The sequence below is a fragment of the Primulina huaijiensis genome, chromosome 11, assembly GCF_012295235.1.
Source record: "Primulina huaijiensis isolate GDHJ02 chromosome 11, ASM1229523v2, whole genome shotgun sequence".
In the NCBI taxonomy this organism is placed as follows: domain Eukaryota; kingdom Viridiplantae; phylum Streptophyta; class Magnoliopsida; order Lamiales; family Gesneriaceae; genus Primulina; species Primulina huaijiensis.
Window position 1 is genome coordinate 93917 of NC_133316.1, and position 14095 is coordinate 108011.

Genomic DNA, 14095 nt, shown 5'->3' on the forward strand with positions numbered 1-14095 from the left:
TATGTTAGGTATTATCAACCATTTAAGGTGATTACATTGATTTGGTGTTTACAAATATATAGCTCAATAAATACTTGACAATATTTATAAGTTTTGGTGTGTATAATATATGAATAAGAGAATAATATTTAACAATAATATAAATAATAGTTATTTACTATATTGGAACCATTTTATCAAGTACGTTCCAATTATGTTCATTTATTCTAATTTTATTTAAATACCAAGAGTGAGTCTTCTGATCTCGACTATTTAATTTAAACTTTTGATCAAACATATAAAAATCATAATCCAAGGCTAAAATAATTAAAATTTTTAAAAAAACTGAAAGATATCATAATGGACTTGTAATTACCTTAGCTTCCATATGAATTAAACATTCAGACTCACTGAATTATACTACTTGTGAACACCTGCTCTTGGGAGTGCAACAATCGAAGTTGTGGAACTTCATCAGATAGTTCCTCCAATATTCGTGCGGCTGAGGCTCAACAATAATTTAGAACAATTAAATTTCTCCTATTTTCTCGATATTACCGAAATGCACGATTCAATTTAAAATATAAAGTACGAAGAATGAGTATCGTGATCCACAAAGATTGATTTATGACAAATTTATCTCAAGCCAAATTCTTTAGTTAACTACAAAGATAAGTAAATTAATTTATAGCTCAATAAACTGTTGTTAAAGCCCCTGTGGTTAAATGGTAAGCTCAAAGACGACGGTGAAAAACCGTTGTCGTAGACATAAAAGACGACGGTGAAAAAATGTTGTCGTAGGTCTTGTAAAACCGTTGTTAAAGGCCATGTGGTTAAAGGGAGCGCACAAAGACAACGGTGAAAAACCGTGGTCGTAGACGACTAAAGATGACGGTGAAAAACTGTTGTCGTAGCATTGAAAAATCGTGGTAATACAAAATTGTGTGACGGTTTTTCTAAACAACTCCGTCGCTAATAGCGACGTTTTTGTTTGTCCGTCGCCAAGTAGCGACAATTTAGTTCATAATTGCCGTTGCTAATGAGCGACAGTTTTCGTTATGATTTCCGTCGCTAATTATTTTCGTAAAATAAAAAAAAATTTACGGTTATAATTTAATAAACCAAACACAAAAACTAACAAACTTACAAAATTAATATATATATAATCTTTAACTTAATTGAAGTTTAATAAAAATCGTTGGAGAAAAAAAATTTGAAAAGTAAACTGACCAAGTAAATGAGTTTGATGTGTGAAGAAAATGAGCAAGGAGGCGGATATTTATAACAGCTGTGCAACAGTTTTTGATTAACCGTCGCTAGTAGCGACGGTTTCTGTATAAACTGTCGCTATGAGCGACTACTGTAATCAAACCGTCGCTATTTGCGTCGGTTACTTAGACCGTCGCTATTAGCGACAGTTTTTTAAATAACCGTCGCATCTATTAACGTAGCGACGGTTATTTCGTCGCTAATTTAAAACGTTAAAAATTTAAATTTGCGACAGATTTATAAACCGTCGCTAAATTATATCGACGACGGTATGTTAAAATCCATCGTTAGTTTTAGCGACGAAGGTTTATTATAACCGTCGCTAAATTTAAATTAGCGACGGTTTGGCATAAAACCGTCGCTAAATATTAACCGATTTTTTAAAAAAAAATTAGAAACTGCGACAACGTTTTTTCAAAAACCGTTGTCATTAACCAAATAAAACCCTAAGAAACGACAACGTTTTAAAAAACCGTTGTCGTAGTTAAAAAACCATCCGAAAGACAACGGTTTACACAAACCGTTGTCTTTGACCCTTGACAGAATCTTATATAGACAACGGTTTTTTAAAAAACGTTGTGGTAGCCCAAAAAAACCATCCGAAAGACAACGGTTTTTTAGTCTACAAAAAAAATCGCTCATAGACAACGGTTGTTAAAACCGTTGTTGTAGCCCAAAAAAAAGCTCTTAGACAACAGTTTTTAAAAACAGTTGTTGTAACCCAAAAAAAAACGCTCATAGACAACGGTTTTTAAAAAACCGTTGTCGTAGACACATCAAAGACAATGATTTTTAAAAACTGTTGTCGTAGACATATAAAAGACAACGGTTTTTTAAAAACCGTTGTCTATAAGCGGGTTTTTTTAGGATTTTTAAAAACTGTTGTCGTAGACATATAAAAGACAACGGTTTTTTAAAAACCGTTGTCTATAAGCGGGTTTTTTTAGGCTACGACAACGGTTTTTGTTAAAACCGTTGTTAAAACAAAAAAGACAATGGTTTTAATAAAAACCGTTGTCGTATGAGTGTTGTTGATTGAAAATTTTCTTGTAGTGAACTTAAATCAAATTAATAAACAAACAACTGTTAAGATTTCGGTTTACCTATCCCTGAATCTTCTCTAATGATTGAATTTCAATTCATAAGCCATGATTTTTTACGAGATTCTCTAATCTATCAATATACTCTGTCGATTTATATTAATCTAATCGACAAAATGCAGCAACCAAGTATCATTGTGTTATTTAACAGTTGCAATCGCATTAACGCATCATGAAATCCTCTAGCTTTCGATTTATTGTCCTATAACTATCAACATATACCCAAATTCATATGTCTATACAAGTTATAGATCCATGAATTATGTTATCATATCATGTTATAAAATCTCATTCCGTTCTTAATTGTAATATATAAATTCAATTCGAACTTGAGCATTCCCCAAAGAAGCAATAAACACAATAGCATAATCAAGAATGCTCAAAAATAAAATTCAATCTTCAAGTAGAAATCAAAACATAGATGTTTGGGGGATAAGATCTCCTAAAAATAAAATTCAATCTTCAACTAGAAATCAAAACATAAAATGCTCTTTTCACCTTTCTTCATCACTTTTCACCTACAAATCAACCACACACGAGAGGAGTGATCATATGCATAAACTAACAACAAAATGGCTGAAATGTGGACTCAACACATAAACTTGAAAAAAAAAATAGACTAAAAACAACACTATAAACTATGTAAAAATTATGATGAGAAATCGAAGATGATTGTAACTGAAATGTCTACTATTCATTTTTATTTAAAATATACTAGAATTTTTTTTTCTTTCTTATATGCTTTCGGCCAAATATATATACTTACATACATATAGCAACCAACCTATTATTTGAAATAAACCAACCAACCTATTATTTGAAAGTTCAAAAGGACGCAGTGCAAAACGTAAAATCGTAAACCGTCAAACTAAACTTAAAACTAACATTTTTCCAAATAGCAAAAACGCTTAAATCCTCTCAAAACCTCTCGAAAGCATAAAAGTCATAAATTATTTAAAATAATCTTAAATCATAATAATGCGAAAAAACTAGCAAAGGTCCTCGGGTTATGTGTACCATCAGTCCAGCTAGTTCAACCATCAAGTTCTCCATCATCATCAAAATTATTCTCACCTGCATCATTCACACCTAGTGAGTTCATTAACTCAGCAAACCGTAATCATGATAACAAGTAATACATATACATTCGCAAGCAACAGTGAAAGATACTTTTAATAAAATAGCTTTTCATGAACATGCATAAACTTTAAAACTTTAAAACTTTTTCCTTTCATCATATTATTTTTCCTTTCATCATATACGTATATGTTTCCCTTTTATTGAATTCAGATCATTAATTGTGACTTTGTTTCAGCTTTTGGTCAATGGATCCATCTACGTATAACCATGGTACCAGGCAGCGGGGACATCAGCGACACTCTCACCCGTCAACTGAGCCTTGGCCTTACATATCATCATATCTTTTCGTATTAGTGACAATCAAGTCACCTCCTTCAATCTTTCATTATATTCATCACTTATAAAAATTCATGCATATATATATCATTTTTCTTTTAAGCCAAGCATGCAACACGTCTTTTAGCTTTATCGCTTTTCATAATAAAATCCCATAAAATTTCAAAATAATTATTTTAACATTTATTACAGCATTCAGGGTACTGCCAAGACGTTTAATATTTTTCAGGTGTAAAATGATTATTTTCCACCTCAAACCCTAATTTTCCCAAATTACCTTTGGACCTTAAAACGACGACCCGAATCCATTTAAACTTACCATAACACCTTAAAATACACCCATAAATATTTTTTAGACGTAAACTTAAGATCTTCGACTAATTTCTCAATTCGTTTTACAATTTCAACCTACGTCCCGGTTTTTAACCCGAATAGACTCGAAACTTTACCAAACTATGCAACCAAGTTCAAGCCATTTAAGACCCTTGAACAAACCTAGAAATCTACTAAATTTTCTGCCCTAAAGTCGAAATCCCTAACTTGGACAAACCATGAGTTCCTTCAAGCCTAGCCCGTAACCTTCATGTCCAAACCCCAGTGGAACCCGTTTATGGGACAGAGCCCCGTGGGAACCCAACGACCTAATTTACATCGAATGAATATGTTGATATATAAGGCCAATGCTCAGTTGACGGGTGAGAGTGTCGCTGATATCTCTGCCAACTATAGGCCAAGGCACATAACGGAAAAGTGGTTAATGTTGCCTCGCCGCCTAGTACCATGGTCATAGCTGACATTGATCAANCTCAGACTAGACTCAATCCTAGTCTAGGGATCCCGGTTTCCAGACGTTGGTATTCCTATATCGACCAACAGTAATAGAAGAAACTCCGATTCTATCCACGTCGATATAACCAAACATCCAGTGTCTTGACCTATCCGTCACAGACTGTGGCACTATCGCCAATACACTATCTTGTGACATCGTGCAATGTGCCCGTGGCGATCCCGCCACTATCAGGTACTTCTGTCACAAGATCACTCGTCTAAACACATGCTCTCTATATATCAATAGAACAAGCATATCAAATCAAAATAGTATGTGATTTAGGGAAACACAAGTATATCCTACTTGTGTCGATCTCCCAATACCACATTGACTTATACCTTTCGTTTGTAGTCTCGGTCTAAGGCAATATCAGTTCTGAACTCAAGACTGTCTTTGTCAATGTCCAGTTGTAGCCTGCGTTGATAGGAACACCGTACTGAAGTCGGATTCAAAATCTAACGGGCGGATCGAAATATAAAGGCGTAAGGATTTTCTATAACTTCTCCGCTCCCTTTTCTCGATTCTTTTCCTTTCCATTTCTGAAGGACAAAGGTTGTTGATATATATATATCATTGCATGATCAAGGCAAATGGCTTCATTTTCGCTCAACACGTCTCGCGCATATGCGCGACCCACCTCGGCGCATATGCGTNCTCGACTAATTTCTCAATTCGTTTTAAAACTTGAACCTATGTCTCGATTTTAACCTGAATCGACTCAAAACTCAACCAAACTTGAACCATAGCTTATCAACACCTAACCATACTCTATGCAACTAAAACCAAGTCAATTAAGACCCATAGAACAAGCCTAGAAAGCTACTGAATTTTCTGCCCTTAATCAAACGGAACCCTAGCCTCCCAACCTTGCTGTGGGGACCCGGACGCTAATCAATTCTTAATCATCATTAGGATCAATTTACTAATCCAGTAATTAGGGTCATAATTTTTTTTTTAAAATTTAATATCAAATGCGGAACATAATGGAATCACTCTATTATACATATCAGTATGAGAGTATAAATCTGATACAACATACAAGCATCTCAAACTAAGGTTCAACTACTAATGTCAAGTGTCAAAACCCTATATACAGCAAGGTCAAAGTCCGTCGTCTCCACTCTAATCACGATCTCTAATCATCTCCTCGACCCTGATCCTGTCCCACCTGTGTCATGTACACATACAAACAAGACAACAGCCGGATAACTCCGGTGAGAATATAATTCCCAGTATAAATCAATGAACATACGATAATATAATCAATATAAAAGCATGCAGTAAATATCAGAAATAAATGTCAAATCTGAAACATGAATCCATATAAAACTGTACATAAACTCGTGACTCCACGTCTCAGACTAGACTCAATCCTAGTCTAGGGATCCCGGTTTCCAGACGTTGGTATTCCTATATCGACCAACAGTAATAGAAGAAACTCCGATTCTATCCACGTCGATATAACCAAACATCCAGTGTCTTGACCTATCCGTCACAGACTGTGGCACTATCGCCAATACACTATCTTGTGACATCGTGCAATGTGCCCGTGGCGATCCCGCCACTATCAGGTACTTCTGTCACAAGATCACTCGTCTAAACACATGCTCTCTATATATCAATAGAACAAGCATATCAAATCAAAATAGTATGTGATTTAGGGAAACACAAGTATATCCTACTTGTGTCGATCTCCCAATACCACATTGACTTATACCTTTCGTTTGTAGTCTCGGTCTAAGGCAATATCAGTTCTGAACTCAAGACTGTCTTTGTCAATGTCCAGTTGTAGCCTGCGTTGATAGGAACACCGTACTGAAGTCGGATTCAAAATCTAACGGGCGGATCGAAATATAAAGGCGTAAGGATTTTCTATAACTTCTCCGCTCCCTTTTCTCGATTCTTTTCCTTTCCATTTCTGAAGGACAAAGGTTGTTGATATATATATATCATTGCATGATCAAGGCAAATGGCTTCATTTTCGCTCAACACGTCTCGCGCATATGCGCGACCCACCTCGGCGCATATGCGTGAGACATTATGTCTCGGCGCGTGCCTTCCTGTCAGCTCGCGCATATGCGCGCCCTTCATCCGCGCATGTGCGCGATATTCTCTGGAATTCACATTTGGCTACCGAACACCCCGTGCATATGCGCGCCAACTCTTGGCGCATATGCGCCACATTCTCTGGACTCGGTATATGGCAATGCACCTCTTCGCGCATATGCGCGCCCTCAAGCCGCGCATGTGCGCGCAAAGTTCTGTCCGCGCAAAAAGCTTCTCGCACAGCTCGCGCATATGCGCGAGACCTTCGGGTCTCACACCCCACTCAACTTATGTCATTCCAATTCCTTCCTCGAAGTGGTCCGTCTATCATCCGATCAATTTATAATTTAATCAATCTCAGATTACCGTGATAAAATCTCAGGCATTACACTTGCCCCCTTCGGTCGTAGCCCTTAACCAACAAGACCAGCCCCTATGCAACCTTCCTAGGACCATGACCAAGCCCTTGACAAGCTACTGGACAAGACCTAACGAGCTATGCCCCTACATCCCTCAAGCCCGTCGACTAGAAGCCTCACGTGACCCATATTCACGCCTCCATCCCCTCTCCTCTCACCAGGCACGGTACCAACCATTTAAGACCATGCCTCAGCCCTCTTAAGACCCATGAACACGTCCTTACAGCAGCTAGGTGTCGCGCCCTTCTAGGAAACCCAAACTGAAACCCTAACTTGCTTTTAGAACCCAAAAATGTTCAGCTTATTTCCCCTCTTTTCAAGCCCTTAGCCTTGCCTCTTATGACCCTTAAACCTACTGAAAAACATTATTTCCCATAGCCCTATCATGACAGTCCCTTTGTGCAACAAAACCATGAATTTAAAGGCATGAAAATCAAAGTTTTAACATGTATATGCCATGAAAACGAAAATATAAGAAGGGTATCATATTTTTCATGCGAACTTGATTAAATACACATAATATGATATGAACGATGAGCAAAAGAAGATTAAGGCGTGCCTTTGCGTGTTTCACGTGCGAAATTCAATCCTTGACGAGAGGGACGTTGATTGAGAGACGGAGAAGGAAGCTTGCTGAAATTTCCTTGTACAAAATCACGTGAAGGTGCTGATGTGTGGTGTGTGGTCGTGTGCTTGGGAGAGGAGAGTCATAGTATTTTTTGAGGCTTGTTGTGCGTGAGTTTAGTGTTGTAGGTTAGAGTTTTGGGACCTTGTTTTGATATAAAATACTTGGCAGAAAGCTTGGCCCAAAAATCTTAGTATATTAGGCCCATTATAAAGTAGGTAAAATATCTCGTTTAGGAATTTTTTCGAAAATATTAGCCGAGTTCCCAAAAAGTTCTTATTTTCGCCAAAAATCGATTACCGGTTTAAAATACGTCTTCGGCATGTAAAAACATATCAAAAAACACAATTTTCGAAATTTTCATTTAAAATATACCATATATTAAATATATAAAAATAATCATTTAATAAAAATATTTTCCCGTTATGGTCCCCGGTCTCCATTCCTCGATCGCGTCTCGAACAACTTTTAAAACACAGTTTTATGCATTCTAATAGAAAACCATATTTTAAACATGTAAACATGCCTACCACATTTAATTAATGCAATTAAAATAATTTAGTTAAACATTTTTCATTTAACTTAAATTTGCATGCAGTTGTGTTACGTTATCGCATTTTGGATCTTACAGTAATCCAGCTGAAATTTAGGGCATATTGTGGTCAAATAAAATATGTTTTTGGGAGGAAAGATAGAAAAAAAACAAGAAACAATTTCAGGTAGTAGATTCACAAATATATGCTAAATTTTCAAGTGATTAAAAAAGATCGAAATCAATGCATGAATCAAAATTTAGAATATTTTGGACATTTTGCGAGGAGTTAAAACTAAAAAAATTAAAATACGAAGTCCTTGCCGTAAAATGCTGCTATGAAGACCGATTCCAAATTGAAATTAGAGCTTGGTTTATTCATTTCCCCTTTCAATAAAGGGTTTCACGGCTGCCACCCTTCTCCTGGGAAATTTAGGGAAATGGGACTCCACCGTGACTTATTTAAAAAAAAAGATCCACAAGTCAATTTACATAAATGTCCTTTTATTTAAGTGTAAATACACCATTAACTTAAATTTTTAACATTAAATCTATCCATCTCATTCAGTCGACTTCAAACTAGGTTTTTCTTCCGTCGATCTCCTTTCACTTCCTTTCCGACGACGATTCTCCATGCAAATCGTCTTTTTCTTCCCATCAATTTTCGATACAGATCCTTCCAATCTAAGTAAACTCAATCGAACAAATGACTGACAAAAATCTGATAATATTAACGTTTATTTCGATTTATTGTTCTGTTTCTTCGACTCGCTTGAAGAAAAAAGAGTCGACCTACAAGTCGTAGATCTACACAACATTTTATTTGAGTCGACCAAGATTTGATCTAGGTCGACCAAGCTCAAGCTTGTTGAGCTTGGTCGACCAAGAGCTTGGATTGAAGCTTGGTCGACCAACCAAAGGCTTGGTCGACCAAAAATGTTTGGTCGACCAACCAGTTGAGCTTGGTCGACCAAGAGCTTGGATTGAAGCTTGGTCGACCAACCAAAGGCTTGTTCGACCAAAAATGTTTGGTCGACCAACCAAAAGCTTGGTCCACCAAGCTTTGGTCTACCCATTTTGGGTAAACCAAAAGCTTGGTCTAGCATGGTCTACCATGGTAGACCAAGCTTTTGGTATACCCAAAATGGGTAGACCAAAAGCTTGGTCGACCAAGCCTTTGGGCTTGGAGGCCAAAAGCTTGGTCTATCATGTGTGGTAGACCATGGTAGACCAAGCTTTTGGTCTACCCAAGCCTTTGGGCTTGGAGGCTTGGTCGACCAAGCTCTTGTTTTGGTCGACCAAAAATAAATGAAGAGCTTGGTCGACCAAAAATAAATGAGTAGACCATGGTAGACCATGGTAGACCAAGTTTTTGGTCTACCCAAGCTTGGTCGACCAAAAATGTTTGGTCGACCAAAAATGTTTGGTTGACAAATATGAACGATAATTACTTAATTTTGAAGGATAATTACTTAATTTTGAAGGATAATGCATGTTTTTAACATATGAATCACATAATTTCACAAGTATGTTCTATAATGTTACATGATTATGTTACATGTTATGACATATGAGTCACAATTTCACAACTATGTTACATGTGTTTTGACATATGAGCCACAATTTCACAATTATGTTATATGTTTTAACATATGAATCACAATTTCACAAGTATGTTATATAATATTACATGTTTTAACATATGAATCACATATTTAGCTGGGTCGACACAAAGTAGACTTTGTTTTTGGGTCGATCTTGTTGCTTTGCTTTTGGGTCGACCCAAAGGTATATCCTACAAAATTCAACAAAAATTAAGAGAATAAGATAATTAGAATAGACAAAAATTAATAATAATAATAATAAAAAAAACCTGACATAATTATGGATTCTTCTTGGTCAACCAAAATTAGTTGACCAAGAAGAATTTTTTCTTGGTTTGGTCAGCCAAGATGAAATAATAATAAAAAAACAAACAAACCTGACATAATTATGAATTCTTCTTGGTCAACTAATTTTAGTTGACCAAGAAGAATTTCTTCTTGGGAATTCTTGGTCGAACAACAAAATTAAGTTGGTCGACCAAGATTAATTGGTCGACCAAGAAAATTAATCTTGGTCGACCAACTTAATTTTGGTCGACCAATTCTTCTGGGTGGACTCTTATGTTTTCTCAAAGTAGATTTTTGGTCGATTAAATTGATTTTTGGTCGACAGATCCCAATTTGGGGAAAAAAGGGTAGGTGACTCGTAAATTTTAATTGGGGAAAGATGTGTGTCGACCAAGAAGAAAAAAAGAGGAGAATTAATTAAGTTAAAGAGTTTAATGGCAGTTAATGTAATAAGTAAAAGTCAACTCCTTGTTTCTTAACAAAAAAAGTCAGAGTCCTTGTTTTTTAAATACTTTCTCTCTCACTCCTATTTTTTTAATTGCCCCCCTTCTCCTCTTGTAAATTCTAATCCAGAAATTTCGGTTCACCGCGAAACGGGTCGGCCCTAATTTATCTGAAGTGTATTGTATAGGTATTGGAGATCGTTAGTTCTCTGGGTCCTAGCCCCATTGTGATCTTCCTCTGTAAAACAAAGATTAAAGGTTGGATAATTATGCCGAGAGTGACCCACCTGCTGCGAAGAGCTAGTAAATCTATTCAAGATTTGGATTTGCTCAAAGTTTTGGAATCCGAACTCAATCATGAACTTTCATCCATCCGATTCCAGGTATCCATTCCATAATCAGAAATTTAACGATAAAAATATGTCTATGAGTCTGTCTTGTTTGAAGCTAATTGATGCTAATGGCTTGTTGAAGAACCCTTCATATTCCTTTGAAGTTGGTTCTTTGTACTGTTGTGAATTTAAAAAAGATAATATTTACTGTCATGGACGAGTTGTGTGGACAATAGGAATGAATATATTATTAATCCCTAAGAAAAGGTTGAATCTTTGAAAATTGTGCAAGTATAAATAGGCAATTGAGACGCTTTTTCTTTTCCCTTGCGTATTGAATGAAATCTCTCCCTGCTACTCATCCTGTTTTATAGATAGGCAAATTGAGTTGACAGTTTTAAAACTCATGAGGAAATTCTTTGATCTTTTTGCTCACTAATGCTAACTCGGTCTGGGATTTGTTAGTTTGTTTGTTAACTTGTATCTTGAATGACTGAAATTTTACCGTCCCCCTCCTCTAGCCGCCCTTAGTTGTGGAAATTGGCAAATTGCTTAAAAAGAAAAGAAAATCAAATCAAATCGTTTTGGATTTTTTCATTAGACCAAGAAATTTTGAGTTGTATTAGAAGGCAAGACGTGCATTTATCTCTCAAATGGTTTGAATGTATTGCAAGAGCACTTCTTGGTTTCAGGTAGGAAAAGCCTCGGGTGTTGATGGAAAAGAAGTTGGCATTGCCAATCAGTCTGATTTGAGACATGAATATTTGCCTGTGAAAAAGTAGTCTAGGAAATTTATAGAATTGCCAACAATGGTGAGCTTCATTGTTGAATTCGCTACATTTTGGATATTTTAATTTGTACACGTGCTAAAATGAATACAGGGCTGTGGAATTGGTTCCTCTGGAGATTTCATATTAGAGTGGGACTCACCATGGTCACAAGATGTGGTTTTGCGGAAAAAAGGTTCAGCCGGGGAAGAAGTTGCCGTTTCAGCTTTGTTGGGTCGTGAGGCATTTCAAGGAGACAGTACATTTCCGAGAGAAGCTTTGATGAAAATTTGTGTGAAAAAGGCAGGGTTGAACTCCATCTTGCACTTCGACTGTGTAGCATCTAGTATTGGAGAAGATAGGTCTGACTTTGACATTCGGAAAGCACAATATATTCAATCGATATCATGTCTTGATTCTTCAGTGTATAGAGGCCCTATATTCAGGTATTTAATGTCTATATTCTGTTGTCTTTTCAGTTGTTGCAATAGAGTTGTTTAAATGAGGAAGTATCAGATGGTGCAAAAATTCAGAAATATAGTATTCATAAGATTGGTTCAACAGTCCAACTACTTTCTGCTGAGGTAATAACTGACCAAATCATTAATGCGAGATAAACATCATACTTAAAACATTTCACAGGGTGACATGTAGTGGAATTGTAAAAATCGTTTCCTGTATATACGTGTTCTTAAGCAGATAAGTCACCTAGAAGAGAGAAGAGAGAAGAGAGGGAAATGAGAAGGGTGAGAAAGTTCTCATGCTTGCTCTTAACTCAGCTTTTACGTTTCCATTTATTCTTGTTTCTAACGCTTTTGGTGAATATAAATTTATCTGGTTTGAATGAAATCGATCGTTATATATATCCTAGAAGAAAGATGTTTTTAGATGACTTTATAAACAAGCTAACAAATTTCTTTGGCTCGAAATTTTCAGAGTAATTTTTTAATCTTTGTAGAATTTTTCAGTCTTGATTTCTTATCTTACCGATATCCTTTATACAGTGACTTGGATCCGACACTCCAACGTGAGCTGAAGCAATTTCTTGCATCAAGAGGAGTCGATGAAAATTTTACAAACTTTGTCCTCCTTCACTTACACAGAAAGGAGCAAGATCAATACATGAACTGGCTGCAAAAGTTAAAAGACTCGATGGATGATGAAGATATGTGCAATGACCAGTGTTCTAAAAAGCGATAGGCGGTAATTGGACGCCACCCACTGCCTAATGCCTAGGCAGTTTTTTATTTTTATCTAAATATCAAAATTTTCTTGTTTATCTCCATATTCCTCCAATAATTCCTCTATATCAAATTCTAACTCAAAATTAATGGCATATCATCTTTATCCTATACAAATTGATTAAAAAATATGTCAAACAATCTTTTCTAAAAAATAAAAAAGTTTTATATATTACATTAGGCGGTCGCTTAGGCGGATTTAAAAATCAGGACGGTGGGCGACAGCTCTGCACTTAGAAGCCGCCTAGACGTTTTTAGGCGGCGTCTTTTAGAACCCTGGCAGCGACAAGGTTTAATGTTCCAAAGTTTCTACATATTTGAAGCTGAGCCTGATATAATCATCACTATTAAAAATGCAGGGTTTGATAATTTGGGCTCTTTTTGTTAGAGTATGATTTTCATCTGATTTGTTGCCCATTGATATGAAATTTATGCTTTCGTAGTACGCAAATATTAGAGGGTCTTTCTTGCCGACAACAGTTTCAAAACTTTGCTTTAGTTTTGGGTTAAACTAATGTTGGAGTAACCCGACAAGCAGTTGGGCTTGAATTATACGGACACCAATGTTTGACTGAAGCTACTCTCAATTTTGTGGACCAAAAACACGAATAGTCTTCATTCATCACTCTTCACCTAAAGAGTTTAGACCTTCATGGATTGTTAGTCTTATGATGGAGAGAAGGCGGTTTCAGTTCAAAAGTCGTTTTCTCGAATGGGAAACTATAATTGGCTTTTAGCGGTGAATTTGTTTAGAGGAGCAGAAAACCTTGTGATGATATTAAATATCATGGTTTCTTTAATATTCAAAATTAGTATTTTTATGAGGGACAGTGGAGACCATTCATTTCAATATAATAATGAGATTGACTAAGATTTGTTTCAATCATCAAAATAATGTTTTAGTGCGATATGTATCTGGATATTTTGAATATTTGTAGTTATTATTATTGATGGTACCGACTAATCAAACACCATTTAATATTGATTGCCAATCTATATCTCTACATGTTATATAACGTTAATCTAACTGCCAAACAAAGAAAGGGCTAACCGACCAACTTGCCTGACAGTTGAAAATTATTTTATATATAATAAATCGAGGCCATTATTTCATTTACATATGTATATAGAGATATTTGTATAGAAATAATAATAATAATTATTATAATAATAATAATAATAATAATAATAATATAATAATAATT

At 35.8% G+C, this 14095-nt stretch overlaps 1 protein-coding gene across 2 annotated transcripts; it reads left to right on the plus strand.

The window, feature by feature from the left end:
- Positions 1-10646: 10646 nt before the first annotated feature.
- LOC140987342 (mitochondrial acidic protein mam33) lies at positions 10647-12985 on the plus strand. 2 transcript variants are annotated; one of them, XM_073455804.1, is made up of 4 exons: positions 10647-10933; positions 11575-11694; positions 11764-12095; positions 12654-12985. In XM_073455804.1, the coding sequence occupies exons 2-4, from the start codon at positions 11692-11694 to the stop codon at positions 12847-12849; spliced, it is 531 nt and encodes a 176-aa protein (XP_073311905.1). In that variant the 5' UTR covers positions 10647-10933; positions 11575-11691; the 3' UTR covers positions 12850-12985. The 2 variants fall into 2 exon arrangements, with proteins under 2 accessions (XP_073311905.1, XP_073311904.1); XM_073455803.1 differs by lacking the exon at positions 11575-11694.
- The last annotated feature ends 1110 nt before the right edge of the window (positions 12986-14095 follow it).